The sequence below is a fragment of the Oncorhynchus mykiss genome, chromosome 4 (genome assembly GCF_057628025.1).
Source record: "Oncorhynchus mykiss isolate SJ-2025 chromosome 4, ASM5762802v1, whole genome shotgun sequence".
NCBI lineage: Eukaryota > Metazoa > Chordata > Actinopteri > Salmoniformes > Salmonidae > Oncorhynchus > Oncorhynchus mykiss.
Window position 1 is genome coordinate 4,754,379 of NC_143025.1, and position 23,219 is coordinate 4,777,597.

At 45.3% G+C, this 23,219-nt stretch overlaps 1 protein-coding gene across 2 annotated transcripts; it reads left to right on the forward strand.

The window, feature by feature from the left end:
• Window positions 1-1,976: 1,976 nt before the first annotated feature.
• On the forward strand, window positions 1,977-22,085 carry LOC110516269 (E3 ubiquitin-protein ligase TRIM16). 2 transcript variants are annotated; one of them, XM_090230861.1, is made up of 7 exons: window positions 1,977-2,881; window positions 3,322-3,417; window positions 7,041-7,274; window positions 19,661-19,820; window positions 19,946-20,005; window positions 20,224-20,466; window positions 21,580-22,085. In XM_090230861.1, the coding sequence occupies exons 1-7, from the start codon at window positions 2,285-2,287 to the stop codon at window positions 21,609-21,611; spliced, it is 1,422 nt and encodes a 473-aa protein (XP_090086987.1). In that variant the 5' UTR covers window positions 1,977-2,284; the 3' UTR covers window positions 21,612-22,085. The 2 variants fall into 2 exon arrangements, with proteins under 2 accessions (XP_090086987.1, XP_090086986.1); XM_090230860.1 differs by having other exon boundaries at window positions 20,224-22,085.
• The last annotated feature ends 1,134 nt before the right edge of the window (window positions 22,086-23,219 follow it).

The following is a 23,219-nucleotide window of genomic DNA, read 5'->3' on the forward strand; positions in this document are numbered from 1 at the left end:
CCTCCTCGAGTGCGCCAGGAGGCGCTCGGTGAGTGGGGGGGTACTGTCATGTACTGTCATGTTGTCTTGTCTCTGTCCTTTCCCTTCACCCTGTCTCCCTCTGCTGGTCGTGTTAGGTTACCTTTTCTCCCCCGCTTTCCCCCAGCTGTCCCTTGTCTCCTCTAACTACCCATTCACCCCGTTCCCCACCTGTTCCCTTTTTCCCTCTGATTAGGTCCCTATATCTCTCTCTGTTTCTGCTCCTGTCCTTGTCGGATTCTTGTTTGTTTGTGTCATTCATGCCTGAACCAGACTGTCGTCATGTTTGCTGTAACCTTGTCCTGTCCTGTCGGAATCTGCCGGTCCATCTGAGCCTACCTATGTTTGGTAATTAAAGAAGCTCTGTTTAAGTTGATTCGCTTTTGGGTCCTCATTCACGCACCGTAACACACCGGGCCTGTTTTTAACCTCAATTAAGAAGTCAGGTCTTTTAACGTGCACGTTTTTTTCCCGGACCTCCAGATGAATAGGGAGCAACATCTAGAACACTACTTTAGACCTGGTTATAAGAAGCCTAGTGCACTACGCAGGGAGTAGGGAGCTATTTGGAACAGAGGACAAACTCCTGGATGAAAATCTCTCTCTCCCTCATCTGTCTGATATATCTGCCCATTTCTCCTCCCCTCCTCCCTTTTCATTCTATTCTATCAGCCACACCACTAGCTCACCTCCACACAATACATTTACAAGTTAAAGACACACCTTGGAATAAATAACAAAGGAAAACTATTACTAGATGAAGTTGAGTGTTTTTTATTATTTCCCATCACCATAAATCATATTTAATCACTGAACAGTAGCAGACCTAACTTCATCTGTTCCTGACTCTGGATAGTGGATTAAAAAGACCATCAATCTCCAATGATATTAAAGTACTATTCTGAACATTACTGATATACTGAGTGGCAAGTCAAGATATCTGCTGGTTTTATTGTTTGGTCAACAGCACCACCTGCTGGACAGGTTTAATGTTGCTGGACTGAGCAGTACGTGAGGATGAAAGATGACACATTTAGGGCCGGTTTCCTGGACATCTACATTGAACATACTGTTTAGTCCAGGACTAGGATTCATCTGTGTCTGGGAAACCAGACCATATAGTTTAGTAGAAAGTAAGTGATACCAGCTTGTAGTGGGCTGACTAGTCCTGAATTGTCCTTTAGTTCCTGGACCATTTTCCATGCAGCTCCAGGTGACAGAGAACACATCAATTAGGACCGAGCCAACAAGCTGATCAATGATACTGAGGAGAATTACATAGAGACAGAGAACCAACTGAGAAAACATATCAATGGTTCTGAATGACAACCAATATACATCAACACCAGACATCATGATTCATGGAAATGTACAAGATTAAAACATTGTATTGAATTTTAATTAATAACAAATCAGTTTACAGTTTAACCAGCTCAGCTATAGACTACACCAGCATGACTAGTATCTATGTGGACCCTACTACAGTTTAACCAGCTCAGCTATAGACTACACCAGCATGACTAGTATCTATGTGGACCCTACTACAGTTTAACCAGCTCAGCTATAGACTACACCAGCATGACTAGTATCTATGTGGAACCTACTACAGTTTAACCAGCTCAGCTATAGACTACACCAGCATGACTAGTATCTATGTGGACCCTACTACAGTTTAACCAGCTCAGCTATAGACTACACCAGCATGACTAGTATCTATGTGGACCCTACTACAGTTTAACCAGCTCAGCAGAACCAGTGAGACCAAAACAATATCCAATCCCAAACCCAGGATAGAGGGGCTGAGTAAATGTGGTCTGGACTCTGTGGAGGAGGGTCATTGTGTCAGAGACCCTGTAGAAGGACAGAGTACCTGCCTTGTGATCCAGGTACACTCCTACTCTGGAGGACTGAGGGCCTGATACTTTAGTCACAACATTATTGTGTCTGAAACAATAATCACCACTATAGCACTTTAAATTCCAGGACTTGCTATTGTATCCAAATAACTCACATTTTTAAGATTCATTATGTCATTTGTTCCATGTTCAGGGCTCTAACCTTAGAACAAAACTATTTGTCTCCCTCTTGCTGTTGCATGCAGTTCCTCTCTCTCTTCCTCCATTCCTCTAACCCCTCCCTCCTTCTAACCCCACCCCTCTGGCAGAATCAGGAAGTCCCTCCCCTTCCCACAAACTCTCTTCTGAGGAAACGAAACTGATCAGAGTCTCTCTGTCGTCTGTCTGTGAGAGTGTGAACAACCGTCCAAATGGCTCAGCAGGGAGTTCTGCTGGACCAGGACCAGTTCTGTTGTTCTGTCTGTCTGGATCTACTGAAGGAGCCGGTGGTTATTCCATGTGGACACAGTTACTGCAGGAGCTGTATTGAGGGCTGCTGGGATCAGGATGATCTGAAAGGGGTCTATAGCTGTCCTCAGTGCAGAGAGACCTTCACTCCAAGGCCTAATCTGAGGAAAAATAACATGTTGGCTGAGCTGGTGGAGAAACTGAGGAAGACAGGACTCCAGGCTGCTCCCCCTCCTGTTCTGTGCTATGCTGGACCTGGAGATGTGGCGTGTGATGTCTGCACTGGGACCAGAAAGCAGAAAGCCCTCATGTCCTGTCTGGCGTGTCTGGCCTCTTACTGTGAGACTCACCTCCAACCTCACTATGAATCTCCTGCATTCAAGAAGCACAAGCTGGTCAAAGCCACGGCACAACTACAGGAGAAGATCTGCTCTCATCATGACAAACTGCTGGAGGTTTACTGTCGTACCGATCAGCAGTGTATCTGTTATCTCTGTACAATGGATGAACATAAAGGCCATGATACAGTGTCAGCTGCAGCAGAGAGGACTGAGAAACAGGTAAGACCAGAACAACTTGTTGGTGACTGTCTGATAAACAAAGAATTAAAGATAGTAGGAACTAAATCTGTTTGAATATGAGATCATTATATTATATACAATATGAAATGGATCCACAGCAGAACAACTATGAACACAAACCTTGAGTATATAGATATGTTAACCCAGATTCTTCAAATGTATCACATTTTTCTAAAGTCAAACACTATTATCATTCTGAATGGCCTTTTATGAGTCCAATGTTCAGTCTCAACCCCTTGATACATGTAGGCCTACCATAAAAACTATAATCATTCACATAGCAACATAATATAATATTGTAAAGGGACTTCCTCAGGATTGTAGACCTTCCTCTCTATGGGTCCTATGTCACATTACTATACTATTGATCTACTGGACTAATAAAGCTTGATAGCTCATTGAAGAGTGATTCTCCACAGAGGCAGCTGGGGATGAGTCAGCAGAAGGTCCAGCAGAGATTCCAGGAGAGAGAGAAGGAGCTGAAGGAGCTCCAACAGGCTGTGGAGTCTTTCAAGGTGAGTATTGTTGACCAGAGGAGACACACCATTTCACTTCTCTCCTCCAATCAGAGAGAGAGAGAGAGAGAGAGGGGGGGGGGGGGCCCTATCCAATCGCACTGACCCCACTGTTGGGAGGGAACAGGCTGTCTGGACCCCTTTCAGAGAATAGACTGGTTCATGTAACCAACTGGGCTGCCTCATCACATAACCATGAGTAACCATGACTGACTCTTGTCCCCAATACATTAAAATGGAACTGTCTCTCTCTCAATTGAATTAAATTCATAGGGCTTTATTGGCATGGAAATATATGTGTACATTGCCAAAACAAGTGAAATAGACAATAAACAAAAGTGAAATAAACAATCAGAAATGAACAGTAAACATTAAACTTGGAAGGGATTTGGGGGATGGGGGAGGGACTATTAGAAGTTAGTAGGACTCTTTTATTTTCTCAGAAGTACTGAGTTAGGTAGGAGGATTTAGAGTGGTGTAAATCGTGATTGAACACACTCCAGAACAGTAGGTGGCGCCATGCACCTTTAACGTTGGTTTGAGGACCTCCATTATATCATAGAAGAAGAAGTTGGTCTGTGAGGGTTTTGTTGTTCCTGAGGAGGGCTACTATTCTTTTCTCTTTTGGTTTTCAAGTATTTTCAGAATGTATTAAAGCCAAAGCTAAAGCTTCCCTAAACTATTCAATATATCAGTCAATATATTTTCTCTGTGATTTATTTTCTCTCCGTCAACCGTTCCATCGCATCTTAACCGTCTTACCGGGCGGGCACTAGGACCCGGGGGAGGCTGCTGCACCGCTCGTGACTGTCAGTCCTCCTTGTAGCTCATTGGTTAAGCTGTGGCTCGAGACTGTTAACAGTTAACGGACAGGAAACGGCTCTGACAGGACACATTCATGTCGAGGCAGTGATGTGAATGTGTGGTAAGTTAGAATAGAGAGAGAGAGTTTTCACTACTATAGACTTTGGTCATAATCAAAGCTTTGTTAACCAATAGGTTTTTATGTGAGGCTGCCTGTAAGTTACAGTGTAACAGACGTTACTAACGGTAACGGTGTCTTTTAAATTCGACATAAGTTATGTGGCGATGATATCTAGTTAACGTTGTATTTAATGTAGTGTAATGACCTGACTAGATCATAAAGGAACAATTGTCCAGACAGAGGATTGAGTTACGAATTGACGGTTTATTAGCAACTTTACACAGGCTACTGTTTGGCCTTAGCTCACGCCAAATAAATGAAAGATACCCCACAAGCCAATCGGGACCTTCTCTTGTGAAGCCCAGACGTAAGAGAGAGAACAAAGGCTGAACCTTAACTTCCAATGCCCCGCCCCCTCCACGCCACTCCGCCAACCACCAGGATGCCCGGCATCAGAACATCCCAGGCATTCCTGTGATTGGCAGATAGCAGGTTGATTGGCATGTCGGACCCCGCGAACACTGGGAACTGGTAAGTACAACACAACCACCTACTAGCCGAACACATAACACACAGCTGTCTGTGCGGGTCGCTACAGTAGTTTTACTATCTGTGCCAGGCTATAAATGACACAGATAATATCTAGTTAACATTGTATTTAATGTACTTTTACTATCTGTGCCAGGCTATAAATGACACAGATAATATCTAGTTAACGTTGTATTTAATGTAGTTTTACTATCTGTGCCAGGCTATAAATGACACAGATAATATCTAGTTAACGTTGTATTTAATGTAGTTTTACTATCTGTGCCAGGCTATAAATGACACAGATAATATCTAGTTAACATTGTATTTAATGTAGTTTTACTATCTGTGCCAGGCTATAAATGACACAGATAATATCTAGTTAACGTTGTATTTAATGTAGTTTTACTATCTGTGCCAGGCTATAAATGACACAGATAATATCTAGTTAACGTTGTATTTAATGTAGTTTTACTATCTGTGCCAGGCTATAAATGACACAGATAATATCTAGTTAACGTTGTATTTAATGTAGTTTTACTATCTGTGCCAGGCTATAAATGACACAGATAATATCTAGTTAACGTTGTATTTAATGTAGTTTTACTATCTGTGCCAGGCTATAAATGACACAGATAATATCGAGTTAACGTTGTATTTAATGTAGTTTTACTATCTGTGCCAGGCTATAAATGACACAGATAATATCTAGTTAACGTTGTATTTAATGTAGTTTTACTATCTGTGCCAGGCTATAAATGACACAGATAATATCTAGTTAACGTTGTATTTAATGTAGTTTTACTATCTGTGCCAGGCTATAAATGACACAGATAATATCTAGTTAACGTTGTATTTAATTGATCACAGCTTTCTGCTTTCCATGTAGAGTTTTTGGTAAAAAACATTACATTTGACTATTTTGTCAGTAATGGCTGCAAAAATTGGAAAAAAATCTTATTTTATCTTTGTCAAACATGAGATGACGCAAACACACAGAGACAGTGTTGTGGCAAAGCTACCAGGAAACTATCAATCATGGGAACATTGCTCAGGTTTGACCATCTGACCCTGCTGGTGATATTGCAGAGAGAAGGGAGTATCTGAGGAGAATTGTTGTGGTCACATCAATGTTAGGAAGACAGGGACTCTCTTTCCGTGCCAATGATGAATCTAGTGAAAACACAAATAGAGGGAACTCTCAATAGTAAAACTAAAATAAAACTCAAACAACTTCCTAGATACATCATGCTGAACTGAGTTTACCAAGAACTACGGTATTGATGTCAAAACAGAAAACATGTTGGTGGACAGAAACTTTCTTTCCTGGAAAAGAGAGGCTGGTGTTCTGTACCTGTCTGTCCAGGAGGGAGGAGAGTAGAGCAGGACCAAGAGGTGTTCTGTACCTGTCTGTCCAGGAGGGAGGAGAGTAGAGCAGGACCAAGAGGTGTTCTGTACCTGTCTGTCCAGGAGGGAGGAGAGTAGAGCAGGACCTAGAGGTGTTCTGTACCTGTCTGTCCAGGAGGGAGGAGAGTAGAGCAGGACCAAGAGGTGTTCTGTACCTGTCTGTCCAGGAGGGAGGAGAGTAGAGCAGGACCAAGAGGTGTTCTGTACCTGTCTGTCCAGGAGGGAGGAGAGTAGAGCAGGACCAAGAGGTGTTCTGTACCTGTCTGTCCAGGAGGGAGGAGAGTAGAGCAGGACCAAGAGGTGTTCTGTACCTGTCTGTCCAGGAGGGAGGAGAGTAGAGCAGGACCAAGAGGTGTTCTGTACCTGTCTGTCCAGGAGGGAGGAGAGTAGAGCAGGACCAAGAGGTGTTCTGTACCTGTCTGTCCAGGAGGGAGGAGAGTAGAGCAGGACCAAGAGGTGTTCTGTACCTGTCTGTCCAGGAGGGAGGAGAGTAGAGCAGGACCAAGAGGTGTTCTGTACCTGTCTGTCCAGGAGGGAGGACAAGGCCTGGTGGACCTGGAGAGCAGGGTGGCAGAGTCTCTCTGTCTCTCTCTGTCTCTGTCTCTCTCTCTCTCTGTCTCTGTTTCTCTCTCTGTCTCTGTTTCTCTCTCTCTGTCTCACTCTCTCTCTCTGTCTCTGTCTCTCTCTCTCTCTATCTGTCTCTCTCTCTGTCTCTCTCTCTCTCTCTCTGTCTCTCTCTCTCTCTCTCTCTCTCTCTCTCCAGCGCTCTGCACAGTCAGCAGTGGAGGACAGTGATCAGATCTTTACTGAGCTGATCCGCTCCATTGAGAGAAGGAGCTCTGAGGTGAAGGAGCTGATCAGAGCCCAAGAGAAGGCTCAAGTGAGTCAAGCTGAAGGACTCCTGGAGCAACTGAAGCAGGAGATAGCTGAGCTGAGGAAGAGAAGCACTGAGCTGGAGCAGCTCTCACACACAGAGGATCACATCCATTTCCTCCAGGTAACTAAACTGTCTTGTTACATGTGATATGAAATTAACTTCATGTGAAACTATTCATCTCAATCATTATGTTGTCCTGTCTCTCTGTCCGTCCGTCCCTCTCTCTGCCCCTCTCTCTCTGTCCGTCTCTCCCTCTCTCTCTTTCCCTGTCTGTCCCTCTTTCCCTCTCTGTCCCTCTCTCTGTCTGTCCCTCTCTCTCTGTCCGTCCCTCTCTCTCTCTGTCCATCCCTCTCTCTCTCTCTGTCCATCCCTCCCTCTCTCTGTCCATCCCTCTCTCTCTCTCTCTGTCCATCCCTCTCTCTCTCTCTGTCCATCCCTCTCTCTCTCTCTGTCCGTCCCTCTCTCTCTCTCTGTCCGTCCCTCTCTCTCTCTGTCCGTCCCTCTCTCTCTCTCTGTCCGTCCCTCTCTCTCTCTCTGTCCGTCCCTCTCTCTCTCTCTGTCCGTCCCTCTCTCTCTCTCTGTCCGTCCCTCTCTCTCTCTCTGTCCGTCCCTCTCTCTCTCTCTCTGTCCGTCCCTCTCTCTCTCTCTGTCCGTCCCTCTGTCTCTCTCTGTCCGTCCCTCTCTCTCTCTCTGTCCGTCCCTCTCTCTCTCTCTGTCCGTCCCTCTCTCTCTCTCTGTCCGTCCCTCTCTCTCTCTCTGTCCGTCCCTCTCTCTCTGTCCGTCCCTCTCTCTCTCTCTGTCCGTCCCTCTCTCTCTCTGTCCGTCCCTCCCTCTCTCTGTCCGTCCCTCCCTCTCTCTGTCCGTCCCTCTCTCTCTCTGTCCGTCCCTCTCTCTCTCTGTCCGTCCCTCTCTCTCTCTGTCCGTCCCTTTCTCTCTCTGTTTGCCCCTCTCTCTCTCTGTCCGTCCCTCTCTCTCTCTCTCTGTCCGTCCCTCTATCTCTCTCTCTCTTTCCCTCTCTCTGTCCGTCCCTCTCTCTCTCTCTCTCTCTGTCCGTCCCTCTCTCTCTCTCTCTGTCCCCCCGCCCCTCTCTTTCTGTTCGCCCTTCTCTCTGTCTGTCCCTCTCTCTCTTTCCGCCCCTTTCTCTCCCTCTCTGTCCGTCCCTCTCTCTCTGTCTCTCTCTCTCTCTGTCCGTCCCTCTCTCTCTGTCTCTCTCTCTCTGTCCGCCCCTCTCTCTCTCTGTCCGTCCCTCTCTCTATGTCTCTCTCTCTCTCTCTCTCTGTCCGTCCCTCTCTGCCTCTCTCTCTGTCCGCCCCTCTCTCTCTGTCCGTCCCTCTCTCTCTCTGTCCCCCCGCCACTCTCTCTCTGTCCGTTCCTCTCTCTCTGTCCGTCCCTCTCAAATTCAAATTCAAATTCAAGCTGCTTTATTGGCATGAAAAACATTGTGTCAATATTGCCAAAGCAACAATGTATGCAATATACATTGTAACAAAATTATAAATGATAGCAAATAATAATATAAAATGGTAGTAAATAATAATACAAAATTAAATACAAAAATAATAACAATAAAATGGTAACAGTCTACAGTAAACATTAATAATTATAGTAATAACAATAATAGTAATAATAAGTAAGTTACTGTTTACTATGCAGATGTTATTATTCAGTGTCCCTCAGGCTATGGCAGGAAAATACATATTTGGCTGCAAGAGGAGCCATTGCTCCTTCGCCCATGAGTATTCTTAGTTTTTCCTCTGGGTTCAATTTGTAAAAATTTGGAATATATGTAGTCATTTCTGTGAATAATGAGTCTCTTTGTGAGGAATATTTATCACAGTAAAGGAGAAAGTGCATCTCTGTCTCTACCTCCCCTGTCATGCAGTGACCACATACACGCTCCTCTTTGGGTAGCCATGTCTTTTTATGTCTGCCGGTTTCTATTGCCAATCGGTGGTCACTCAGCCTGTACTTGGTAAGGATCTGTCTCTGCTTCGTATCTCTGACAGAGTAGAGATAATCAGCCAATTCATATTCTCTGTTTAGGGTCAGATAGCAATTTAGTCGGCTTTGGGATTTTGTTTCGTTTTTCCAGTATTGTAAGTATGATTCCTTTGATTGGTTCATGATTTTGTTTATTGGAATTCTTTTTTTTGAAGCAGTGCTGGTGTCAGCTTGGTTGGTGAGGTCCAACACCAGCTGACTGAGAGGGCTCGTTTCTGGGCTCAGCTCTTGGTCTTGAAGTGCTTTAAATTGCAGACTCGAATTTGGACTTGAATTTAGATGTAGCCAAAATTTTAATGATCTTTTCTGTATTTTCATTATTACTGGAAAACGGCCCAATTCTGCCCTACATGCATTAGTTGGTGTATTTCTCTGGACTTGTAGAATTTTCCGACAGAATTCTGCATGTAGGGTTTCAATTGGATGTTTGTCCCACATTTTAAAATCCAGTTTATTGAGTGGCCCCCAAACCTCACTTCCATAAAGTGCTATTGGTAGGATTACACTGTCAAATATTTTAGTCCAAATTCTAATTGGGATGTTGATTTTGAATAATTTAATTTTTATTGCATACATTGCTCTGCGGGCTTTTTCTTTGAGTGCCTTCACTGCCATATTAAAGTTTCCCGATGCAGATATGGTCAGACCAAGGTAGGTGTAATTTTTTGTGTGTTCAATTAAGGTGTTGTTCAGGGTGAATTTACATTTTTGTTTCTGACATCTGGGTTTTTTTTGGAAAATCATGATTTTAGTTTTTTGGAAATTTACTGCCAGGGCCCAATTATGGCAATATTGCTCCAGAATATTAATGTTTTGTTGAAGACCTTCTTTGGTTGGTGATAGAAGTACCAAGTCATCAGCATATAGCAGGTATTTCACCTCTGTGTCAAATAGTGTGAGTCCTGGGGCTGGAGATTGGTCCAACATGTCTGCTAATTCATTGATATAAATGTTGAAAAGATTTGGACTCAAATTGCAGCCTTGTCTCACACCTCGACATTGTGAAAAAAATTCTGTTCTTTGGTTTTTGATTTTTATTGCACACTTATTTTCTGTGTACATACATTTTATTAAGTCATACACCTTACCACCAAGCCCACTTTGTAGAATTTTGTAGAATAGCCCTTCGTGCCAAATCGAATCAAATGCTTTTTTAAAGTCAATAAAGCAAGCAAAGATTTTGCCCTCTTTTTTTTGGTGGACGTGTTTATTAATTAGTGTGTGTAAGGTGTATATATGGTCAGTAGTGCGATGGTTAGGGAGAAAGCCAATTTGACATTTACTTATTACATTTTTTTCTTGAAGAAAGGTTTGAATTCTTGAATTCAAAATGCTACAGAAAATCTTTCCCAAGTTACTGTTGACGCAAATTCCCCTGTAATTATTGGGGTCTGATTTGTCTCCACTTTTGTGGATAGGGGAGATGAGCCCCTGGTTCCAGACATCAGGGAAGCAGCCAGAAGTTAAAACCATGTTGAACAATTTAAGCACAGCATTTTGCAACTCAGGTGTGCTGTTTTTCAGCATTTCATTTCTGATGTTGTCTACACCACAAGCCTTTTTTGATTTAATAGATTTTAGCTTTTCATTTAGTTCTTGTTGGGTTATTGGGTAATCTAATGGATTTTGGTTGTTTTTAATGACTGATTCCAGGATGTTCAATTTTTCTTTAATTTCTAATTGGTTCTGGTTTAAGTCTTTTTGTGGGATGTTTTTGTATAGATTATCAAAGTAAGTTTTCCAAATTCCTACATCTTGTATGGCTAATTCTTGTGGCTTTGTTGTGCTTAAATTGTTCCACATGTCCCAGAACTGATTTTGGTCAATTGCGTTTTCAATTTCATCAAGTGTCTTGTTGGTATAATTCAATTTCTTGCATTTCAGTGTTTGTTTATACTGTTTCAGAGTTTCAAAGTATTCATATCGTAGCTCTGGGTTGTTTTGCTGCTTATGTTTTTTGTTTGACATTTGTCTTAGGTGTTTTCTAATTGTTTTACATTCATTATCAAACCATTTGTCAGAAACATTTTGATTTTTGCTTCTGATGTTGCATTGCTTTGGTTTTCTCAAATTTGCTTTCGATGCTGCTTTTTGGAATATGCAGTTGATGTTTTGGGTAGCTGAATTGACACCATCTTTATTGTTTTGGTACTGTGAGTTATTGAAAAACTGTATAGAGTTCATCATTTCATTTGAGTTCAATGTTTCAATGAATGCCTCTGCACTGTTTGGAGCCCATCTGAACGATTGGTTTATGTTGTAAAGTTTATTGGGCTGTTTTTTTGAATGAATATTGCCGGTTAATTTCTTCAGAAACACGTTGATCTGACTGTGATCTGACAATGGTGTCTGTGGTCTGACAGTGAATGCACTAATGGAGGAGGGGTCAATGTCAGTGATGGCATAATCGACTACACTTGTCCCAAGAGCTGAGCAGTAAGTAAACTGACCTAAAGAGTCCCCTCTGATTCTACCATTAAGCATGTACAGGCCTAAGGCTCGACAGAGATGTACTAACTCTTTTCCATTTTTGTTCAGTATTTGGTCAGGACTGTTTCTATTATTTATAATAGGGCTACTGTACAAGGAGGGGTGTCCAAATATGTGGTGGTTACCTCCCGCATCAGTGTAGTCAGGCTCAGAACCTGTTCTTGCATTGAAATCTCCACAAAGAAGCACTTTACCCTGCGCCTGAAATGTAATGATTTCTGTCTGGAGATTGTCAAAAAACTGATCATCATAATATGATGAATCTGAAGGAGGAGCATAAGCTGCACATATGTATACATCATTGTCACAATAGATTGTACCTTTGTTAAGTTTTAGCCAAATGTGAGTGGTACCTTTTTTCATTTCATTCAGTGCTAAGTCCTGCTTATGCCAAATGATGATTCCACCTGAGTCTCGGCCCCGTTTAAAATTTTTATGTTTGATTGATGGTAGTAAACTTTCTCTATAGCCTGAGGGACACTGAGTATCTATGTCTCCACGACACCATGTTTCCAGTAGGATTATGATGTCCTGTCCCTTGATGTTTTTAATCAATTCTGGATTAGTTGTTTTATAACCAAAATGTGAAGAGTATAGGCCCTGGATATTCCAAGAGCTGATAGTTAATGATCTCATTTATAATAAGTGATATTCACTGGTTTGAGTAAAGTACATCGAAAAAAACAAAAAAAATAAAATACTATATATACATATATATATATACATACATATATATATACATATATACATATATATATATACATACATATACATATACATATACATACATATATACATACACATACACATACACATACACATACATATATATACATACACACACACACACACACACACACATACACACACACACACATACATATATGCATATATATATATACATACACATATATATACATATATATATATATATATATATATATACATATATATATATATATATATATACATATATACATATATATACACACATACATGCACATACACATATACACACATACATACATACATACATACACACACACGAGCACACACACACACACACACACACACACACCATTACATATAATAATTATTATAATACCGGTGTCAATACATTTAGGAATATTTGTAAACAAATTAATAAGAATGGAATAAGATTGCACTGTACTTATTTTATGTGCAATCTGCAACCCTGTGTGTTTGTGTGTGTGTGTGTGTGTGTGTGTGCGTGCCCGTGTGTGAATTAAAGGGACTGTCTAGCTCAGTAGTCTGCATATTAGTTGCAGTAGTTGGCGCACCTCTCCTATCTCTGATTGTTCTAGGGGTCTTCTGCCAGAGGTTACCTCAGCATATGTAGGCTGACGATCTAATTGATACATGGTGTGGACTGCATCATGTGGTCTACTTCCCTGAAGGGCAGTGTTCTGACCGACCCTGGAGTAGTGGTCAGAGCTGTGTTGTGATGGGCTGGGTCTAGTAGAGCTGTGTTGTGATGGGACAGGTCTAGTAGAGCTGTGTTGTGATGGGCCGGGTCTAGTAGAGCTGTGTTGTGATGGGCCGGGTCTAGTAGAGCTGTGTTGTGATGGGCCGGGTCTAGTAGAGCTGTGTTGTGATGGGCCGGGTCTAGTAGAGCTTTGTTGTGATGGGCCAGGTCTAGTAGAGCTGTGTTGTGATGGGCCAGGTCTAGTAGAGCTGTGTTGGGATGGGCCGGGTCTAGTAGAGCTGTGTTGTGAAGGGCCGGGTCTAGTAGAGCTGTGTTGTGATGGGCCAGGTCTAGTAGAGCTGTGCTGTGTTGGGCCTGGTCTAGTAGAGCTGTGCTGTAATAAGCCATGTCTGGCTCTTTTCTCCTCGGGATGGTGGAGGTACTGTTGTTTCAGAAGGTGGGGCGGGGGACCTTTGTTGCTGGGGTGATGGGTGTGTGGGTCCCTGCCAAGTGTTGCATCTTTTAGGTCCTTGGCAAAGGTTCTGATACTGTCCTGATCAAGATGTATATTATCATATAAGTGTTGACATGTCAGAGTGGGGTGGTGAGCCGTTCTGACGTTGAGCAGTGAGGCACAGTCCACAGTGATCTGTTGATTTATTTTGTCGATCAACTTTTCTGGGAAGTCTTTTCTTGGTAGGAGGGTGGACACAACTATATTGGTTGTTGGGAACATAGCCTGTGCCCGTTCTGCCACTCTTCTCACTGCCCCAGATACATTTTCACCTTTGGCATGAAGGTCGTTTGTGCCAGTGTGGATGATGATGTTGTCAGGGGTGTCAATCCTGGTCTGACTGAGTAGCTGCATTGCACTCTCAGTTGTAGGACACCATAATTTATACACCTGGTGTCTAGGGAATAATCTTTCCTGGACTAAGAACTTCCCATTTGAATCAATTAGAATTGCAGTTGTGGGTGATTGTCTGGGTGGAGCAGACTGGGAGGCTGGTATTCTGACCTGGGCTGGAGCAGACTGGGAGGCTGGTAGGTTAACCTGGGCTGGAGCAGACTGGGAGGCTGGTATTCTGACCTGGGCTGGAGCAGACTGGGAGGCTGGTAGGTTGACCTGGGCTGGAGCAGACTGGGAGGCTGGTAGGTTAACCTGGGCTGGAGCAGACTGGGAGGCTGGTATTCTGACCTGGGCTGGAGCAGACTGGGAGGCTGGTAGGTTGATCTGGGCTGGAGCAGACTGAGAGGCTGTTAGGTTGACCTGGGCTGGAGCAGACTGGTAGGCTGGTGCAGTGTCATCCGGCTGTCTAGTGGAGGCCATGCTGGTCTCAGGTTCTGCTTGTGTTGTACCAAGCTGGTGGACATGTTCTCTAGATGCAGAGGACACAATGACTCTCTGCCGGTTGAGGGTGTCAATGTACCTCTCTTTTTGTTCGAGCTCCTTTCTTGTTGTGCTCAGATGGTCTCTGAGGTCATCATTTGTCTGACTCAGCTTGTCCATTCTGCTTTCTAATTTAGCTATGGATGCTCTGCTCTCCTCCCTGAACTGTTTCATCTCTTCTTTGAGTTTCTGGACAGTGTCCTCCTCTTGAAGCTTGTTCTCTCTGAGTTCTATGACCTCTGCTTCGACTAGAGAGAGGGTGTTGTGGAAACGTTGCATAGCAGGTGTTCTTATTGAAATTGTCATGTCCTTGACTCTGTCTGCTGCAGGTGAGGTAGGTAAAGGGACGTTGAGGGCTTCCTGCTGGGTCACAGAGACCATTGGGGTCTGCTTTTCTCCATCTCCCTCCTTGACTTTTTCCTCATTTTCTGAGATGATGTCAGCGTCTTCTTTTAGGGTAGCAAACCTATTCTCAAAAGCCTGGAGGCTTGAATCATTGCCTTGTATCAATACAGTTCCATTATTATATAAGTTTACTGTTTGATATGTGTTGCTCTGGTCAGCTTCTTCAAAAATGCTGATCTGACATCCTTGGCTGATGCCCCTCTTTTTTGAGAAAGGGAAATGGTTGCAAATAACCTTTTTCCATATGTTCCCTCGATTGGTATTAAAAATTAAATTTGCTCTTGTTTTGTAACTGGTAAGATCTGCAAACAGGCATTCATGGTTCTGTCCCATCAACAAACCTTTGAAACTTTTCTTAGCTTTCTCTGTTTGGATGTCTGGTGGGTAAACAATTTCCATAGCAACGCTGGTGATGTTGGCTACAATGTTGCAATAGAAGTGCTGTTTCTTGTATTATGCTCTCTTGTTTCTTCAGAGGACTGTTTCACTTTGTTGTCCTGTTTTCTTTTCCTTTTTCTTCTGTCCTTATTTTGTCCTTATTTTGTCTTCCTTTCTTCTGTTAACTAGATATTTTTTTGTTATTCTTTGTAAGCTAGCTAGCTTCTTCCAGGAGAGTCCTTAGCAACTGCTTAGCAACATGTAAACAATTCAGCTAACAATTCAGCTAGCTAAGATAACTGTATAATTTTATGAAAAATAGTTACTTTTTTCAAAATCCTGTCTTTTTGGTTTGTTGCTTCTATTGTCTTCTATTGAGTCTTGCAGTTTTCTTTTGATTTTTTCGATGTACTTCACTCTAAAAAACCATTTAAATCTCAATATATACAGGAGCTCATTTTTCAGCAGCTGCTCAATTTGGAACTCCGGAACTCTCTCTCTCTCGGTCCGTCTCTCTCTCTCTCTGTCCGTCTCTCTCTCTCTCTGTCCGCCCCTCTCTCTCTCTGTCTCTCTCTCTCTGTCTCTCTCTCTCTGTCTCTCTCTCTCTGTCCGTCTCTCTCTCTCTCTGTCCGCCCCTCTCTCTCTCTGTCTCTCTCTCTCTGTCTCTCTCTCTCTGTCCGCCCCTTTCTCTCTCTGTCTCTCTCTCTCTGTCTCTCTCTCTCTGTCTCTCTCTCTCTGTCCGCCCCTTTCTCTCTCTGTCCGTCCCTTTCTCTCTCTGTCCGCCCCTCTCTGTCTCTGTCCGTCCCTTTCTCTCTCTGTCCGTCCCTCTCTCTCTGTCTGTCCCTCTCTCTCTCTGTCCGTCCCTCTCTCTCTCTCTGTCCGTCCCTCTCTCTCTCTCTGTCCGTCCCTCTCTCTCTCTGTCCGTCCCTCTCTCTCTCTGTCCGTCCCTCTCTCTCTGTGTCCGTCACCTCTATCTGTCTGTCCCTCTCTCTCTCTGTCCGTCCCTCTCTCTCTCTGTCCGTCCCTCTCTCTCTCTGTCCGTCCCTCTCTCTCTGTGTCCGTCCCTCTCTCTCTGTGTCCGTCCCTCTCTCTCTGTGTCCGTCCCTCTCTCCCTGTGTCCGTCCCTCTCTCCCTGTGTCCGTCCCTCTCTCTCTCTGTCCGTCCCTGTCTCTCTCTGTCCGTCCCTGTCTCTCTCTGTCCGTCCCTGTCTCTCTCTGTCCGTCCCTGTCTCTCTCTGTCCGTCCCTCTCTCTATCTGTCCGTCCCTCTCCCTCTCTGTCCGTCCCTCTCTCTCTCTCTGTCCGTCCCTCTCTCTCTCTCTGTCCGTCCCTCTCTCTCTCTGTCCGTCCCTCTCTCTCTCTGTCCGTCCCTCTCTCTCTCTGTCCGTCCCTCTCTCTCTGTGTCCGTCCCTCTATCTGTCCGTCCCTCTCCCTCTCTGTCCGCCCCTCTCTCTTTGTCCGTCCCTCTCCCTCTCTGTCCGTCCCTCTCCCTCTCTGTCCGTCCCTCTCCCTCTCTGTCCGTCCCTCTCTCTCTCTGTCCGTCCCTCTCTCTCTCTGTCCGTCCCTCTCTCTCTGTGTCCGTCACCTCTATCTGTCCGTCCCTCTCTCTCTCTGTCCGTCCCTCTCGCTCTCTCTCTGTCCGTCCCTCTCGCTCTCTCTCTGTCCGTCCCTCTCGCTCTCTCTCTGTCCGTCCCTCTCGCTCTCTCTCTGTCCGTCCCTCACTCTCTGTCTGTCCGTCCCTCACTCTCTGTCTGTCCGTCCCTCACTCTTTGTCTGTCCGTCCCTCTCTCTCTCTCTGTCCGTCCCTCTCTCTCTCTCTGTCCGTCCCTCTCTCTCTCTGTCCGTCCCTCTCTCTCTGTGTCCGTCCCTCTCTCTCTGTGTCCGTCCCTCTCTCTCTGTGTCCGTCCCTCTCTCTCTCTGTCCGTCCCTCTCTCTCTCTGTCCGTCCCTCTCTCTCTCTGTCCGTCCCTCTCTCTCTCGGTCGGTCCCTCTCTCTCTCGGTCGGTCCCTCTCTCTCTCTGTCCGTCCCTCTCTCTCTCGGTCGGTCCCTCTCTCTCTCTGTCCGTCCCTCTCTCTCTCTGTCCGTCCCTCTATCTGTCCGTCCCTCTCCCTCTCTGTCCGCCCCTCTCTCTCTGTCCGCCCCTCTCTCTCTGTCCGTCCCTCTCCCTCTCTGTCCGTCCCTCTCCCTCTGTCCGTCCCTCTCCCTCTGTCCGTCTCTCTTCCTCTCTGTCCGTCCCTCTCCCTCTCTGTCCGTCCCTCTCCCTCTCTGTCCGTCCCTCTCTCTCTCTGTCCGTCCCTCTCTCTCTCTGTCCGTCCCTCTCTCTCTCTGTCCGTCCCTCTCGCTCTCTCTCTGTCCGTCCCTCTCGCTCTCTCTCTGTCCGTCCCTCTCGCTCTCTCTCTGTCCGTCCCTCTCGCTCTCTCTCTGTCCGTCCCTCTCTCTCTGTCTGTCCGTCCCTCTCTGTCTCTCTCTGTCCGTCCCTCTCTCTCTCTCTCTGTCCGTCCCTCTCTCTCTGTCCGTCTCTCTCTCTCTCTGTCCGTCCCTCTCTCTCTGTCCGTCCCTCTCTCTCTCTGTCCGTCCCTCTCTCTCTGTGTCCGTCCCTCTCTCTCTCTGTGTCCGTCCCTCTCTCTCTCTGTGTCCGTCCCTCTCTCTCTGTGTCCGTCCCTCTCTCTCTCTGTCTGTCCCTCTCTCTCTCTGTCCGTCCCTCTCTCTCTGTCCGTCCCTCTCTCTCTGTGTCCGTCCCTCTCTCTTTGTGTCCGTCCCTCTCTCTCTGTGTCCGTCCCTCTCTCTCTGTGTCCGTCCGTCTCTCTCTGTGTCCGTCCCTCTCTCTCTGTGTCCGTCCCTTTCTCTCTGTGTCCGTCCCTCTCTCTCTCTGTCCGTCCCTCTCTCTCTCTCTGTCCGTCCCTCTCTCTCTCTCTGTCCGTCCCTCTCTCTCTCTCTGTCCGTCCCTCTCTCTCTCTCTGTCCGTCCCTCTCTCTCTCTGTTCGTCCCTCTCTCTCTGTGTCCGTCCCTCTATCTGTCCGTCCCTCTCCCTCTCTGTCCGCCCCTCTCTCTCTGTCCGTCCCTCTCCCTCTCTGTCCGTCCCTCTCCCTCTCTGTCCGTCCCTCTCCCTCTCTGTCCGTCCCTCTCCCTCTCTGTCCGTCCCTCTCCCTCTCTGTCCGTCCCTCTCTCTCTCTGTCCGTCCCTCTCTCTCTCTGTCCGTCCCTCTCTCTCTGTGTCCGTCACCTCTATCTGTCCGTCCCTCTCTCTCTCTGTCCGTCCCTCTCGCTCTCTCTCTGTCCGTCCCTCTCGCTCTCTCTCTGTCCGTCCCTCTCGCTCTCTCTCTGTCCGTCCCTCTCGCTCTGTCCGTCCCTCACTCTCTGTCTGTCCGTCCCTCACTCTCTGTCTGTCCGTCCCTCACTCTTTGTCTGTCCGTCCCTCTCTCTCTCTCTGTCCGTCCCTCTCTCTCTCTGTCCGTCCCTCTCTCTCTCTGTCCGTCCCTCTCTCTCTGTGTCCGTCCCTCTCTCTCTCTGTCCGTCCCTCTCTCTCTCTCTGTCCGTCCCTCTCTCTCTCGGTCGGTCCCTCTCTCTCTCTGTCCGTCCCTCTCTCTCTGTGTCCGTCCCTCTATCTGTCCGTCCCTCTCCCTCTCTGTCCGCCCCTCTCTCTCTGTCCGCCCCTCTCTCTCTGTCCGCCCCTCTCTCTCTGTCCGTCCCTCTCTCTCTGTCCGTCCCTCTCCCTCTCTGTCCGTCCCTCTCCCTCTGTCCGTCTCTCTTCCTCTCTGTCCGTCCCTCTCCCTCTCTGTCCGTCCCTCTCCCTCTCTGTCCGTCCCTCTCTTTCTCTGTCCGTCCCGCTCTCTCTCTGTCCGTCCCTCTCGCTCTCTCTCTGTCCGTCCCTCTCGCTCTCTCTCTGTCCGTCCCTCTCGCTCTCTCTCTGTCCGTCCCTCTCTCTCTGTCTGTCCGTCCCTCTCTGTCTCTCTCTGTCCGTCCCTCTCTCTCTCTCTCTGTCCGTCCCTCTCTCTCTCTCTCTCTCCCTCTCTCTCTCTCCAGAGTTATCAGTCTCTCTCTCTCTCTCTCTCTCTCTCTCTCTCTCTCTCTCTCTCCAGAGTTATCAGTCTCTCTCTCTCTCTCTCTCTCTCTCTCTCTCTCTCTCTCTCTCTCCAGAGTTATCAGTCTCTCTCTCTCTCTCTCTCTCTCTCTCTCTCTCTCTCTCTCTCTCTCTCTCTCTCCAGAGTTATCAGTCTCTCTCTCTCTCTCTCTCTCTCTCTCTCTCTCTCTCTCTCTCTCTCCAGAGTTATCAGTCTCTCTCTCTCTCTCTCTCTCTCTCTCCAGAGTTATCAGTCTCTCTCTCTCTCTCTCTCTCTCTCCAGAGTTATCAGTCTCTCTCTCTCTCTCTCTCTCTCTCTCTCTCCAGAGTTATCAGTCTCTTTCTCTCTCTCTCTCCAGAGGTATCAGTCTCTCTCCAGTATCAGTGCATCTTCAGACTTACCCAGCATCGTTGTCCGTCCTCTTCAGTACTTTGGAGATGTGAGTAAGACTGTGTCTGAACTGAGAGAGAAACTAGAAGACTTCCTTAAAGGAGAATGGACCAAGATCTCCACTACAGGTGTGTTGAAAACAATAAGAACATCAACTTTAGACCATTGAAAGTTCCCTACTAGTCATATACATGTGGAATGTGGTCTGATGATAACATTCCCTCTCTCTGTCAATGTGTTTGTGTGTCTGTAGTGAATATAGTGGATGTTGTACTGCCTCCAGAGCCCAAGACCAGAGAACAGTTGTTACAATGTGAGTCTCTTTATTGTGAAGTAACTAACTGACACTCCTAACAATCCCTCTAGAAATATATAGCAATAGTAGATCTAATCAAAGACTGGGTATCTATCTGACTCCTCATATTTCTCTGATTTGATCTCTGCTGTGCTCTAATCAAAGACAGGGTAGATACAGTATCTGACTTAACTTATTGTTCTGACTCCCCTCATTGGTCTCTGCTCTTCTCCCAGATTCCTGTCAGCTCACACTGGACCCAAACACAGCACACACACACCTCTCTATGTCTAAAGGGAACAGAAAGGTGACCTGTAGAGACCAAGTCCAACCATATCCTGTCCATCCAGACAGATTCACCAACTACAGGCAGGTTCTGTGTAGAGAGGGTCTGTCTGGACGCTGTTACTGGGAGGTGGAGAGGACTGGTGATGTTGTTACAGCAGTCTCATATAAAGACATCAGCAGAACAGAGAGAGGTAATGATGGTGGATTTGGAAATAATAACAAGTCCTGGAGTTTATATTACTATAGTGATGGTTATTGTTTCAGACACAATAATGTTGTGACTAAAGTATCAGGCCCTCAGTCCTCCAGAGTAGGAGTGTACCTGGATCACAAGGCAGGTACTCTGTCCTTCTACAGTGTCTCTGACACAATGACCCTCCTCCACAGAGTCCAGACCACATTCACTCAGCCCCTCTATCCTGGGTTTTGGCTCCAACTAAATGGTACTGCTGAGCTGGTTAAACTGTAGTAGGGTCCACATAGATACTAGTCATGCTGGTGTAGTCTATAGCTGAGCTGGTTAAACTGTAGTAGGGTCCACATAGATACTAGTCATGCTGGTGTAGTCTATAGCTGAGCTGGTTAAACTGTAGTAGGGTCCACATAGATACTAGTCATGCTGGTGTAGTCTATAGCTGAGCTGGTTAAACTGTAGTAGGGTCCACATAGATACTAGTCATGCTGGTGTAGTCTATAGCTGAGCTGGTTAAACTGTAGTAGGGTCCACATAGATACTAGTCATGCTGGTGTAGTCTATAGCTGAGCTGGTTAAACTGTAGTAGGGTCCACATAGATACTAGTCATGCTGGTGTAGTCTGTAGCTGAGCTGGTTAAACTGTAGTAGGGTCCACATAGATACTAGTCATGCTGGTGTAGTCTATAGCTGAGCTGGTTAAACTGTAGTAGGGTCCACATAGATACTAGTCATGCTGGTGTAGTCTATAGCTGAGCTGGTTAAACTGTAGTAGGGTCCACATAGATACTAGTCATGCTGGTGTAGTCTATAGCTGAGCTGGTTAAACTGTAGTAGGGTCCACATAGATACTAGTCATGCTGGTGTAGTCTATAGCTGAGCTGGTTAAACTGTAGTAGGGTCCACATAGATACTAGTCATGCTGGTGTAGTCTATAGCTGAGCTGGTTAAACTGTAAACTGATTTGTTATTAATTAAAATTCAATACAATGTTTTAATCTTGTACATTTCCATGAATCATGATGTCTGGTGTTGATGTATATTGGTTGTCATTCAGAACCATTGATATGTTTTCTCAGTTGGTTCTCTGTCTCTATGTAATTCTCCTCAGTATCATTGATCAGCTTGTTGGCTCGGTCCTAATTGATGTGTTCTCTGTCACCTGGAGCTGCATGGAAAATGGTCCAGGAACTAAAGGACAATTCAGGACTAGTCAGCCCACTACAAGCTGGTATCACTTACTTTCTACTAAACTATATGGTCTGGTTTCCCAGACACAGATGAATCCTAGTCCTGGACTAAACAGTATGTTCAATGTAGATGTCCAGGAAACCGGCCCTAAATGTGTCATCTTTCATCCTCCCATACTGCTCAGTCCAGCAACATTAAACCTGTCCAGCAGGTGGTGCTGTTGACCAAACAATAAAACCAGCAGATATCTTGACTTGCCACTCAGTATATCAGTAATGTTCAGAATAGTACTTTAATATCATTGGAGATTGATGGTCTTTTTAATCCACTATCCAGAGTCAGGAACAGATGAAGTTAGGTCTGCTACTGTTCAGTGATTAAATATGATTTATGGTGATGGGAAATAATAAAAAACACTCAACTTCATCTAGTAATAGTTTTCCTTTGTTATTTATTCCAAGGTGTGTCTTTAACTTGTAAATGTATTGTGTGGAGGTGAGCTAGTGGTGTGGCTGATAGAATAGAATGAAAAGGGAGGAGGGGAGGAAGAGGGGAGGAGTGAAGGGCTGTTCAAGAAACCAGATGAGGAAGAGGAAGATGTTCAGGGGAATTACTGTCTCTATTCCAAATGGTTCCCTATTCCCTATGTAGTGCACTACGGTGCTTCTGACCAGGTCTAAAGTAGTGTTCTACGTAGGGAATAGGGTGTAGATTTATTACAATATCATGCTTTAGTGTTTGGCACAACAATATATTAGATCTCCACCCCCCCACTTCCTGTCTGTCATCCCCCAGTTCTGTTAAGACTTCCTCTCATTGAACTGGGCCTCATTCTAAATGGTCACTTTGTATTGATAGTCCATACTGGTCTTTACCATGGTTCTACATACAGTACCTGTATTGATAGTCCATACTGGTCTTTACTATGGTTCTACATACAGTACCTGTATTGATAGTCCATACTGGTCTTTACTATGGTTCTACATACAGTACCTGTATTGATAGTCCATACTGGTCTTTACTATGGTTCTACATACAGTACCTGTATTGATAGTCCATACTGGTCTTTACTATGGTTCTACATACAGTATCTGTATTGATAGTCCATACTGGTCTTTACTATGGTTCTACATACAGTATCTGTATTGATAGTCCATACTGGTCTTTACTATGGTTCTACATACAGTACCTGTATTGATAGTCCATACTGGTCTTTACTATGGTTCTACATACAGTACCTGTATTGATAGTCCATACTGGTCTTTACTATGGTTCTACATACAGTATCTGTATTGATAGTCCATACTGGTCTTTACTATGGTTCTACATACAGTACCTGTATTGATAGTCCATACTGGTCTTTACTATGGTTCTACATACAGTACCTGTATTGATAGTCCATACTGGTCTTTACAATGGTTCTACATACAGTATCTGTATTGATAGTCCATACTGGTCTTTACTATGGTTCTACATACAGTATCTGTATTGATAGTCCATACTGGTCTTTACTATGGTTCTACATACAGTACCTGTATTGATAGTCCATACTGGTCTTTA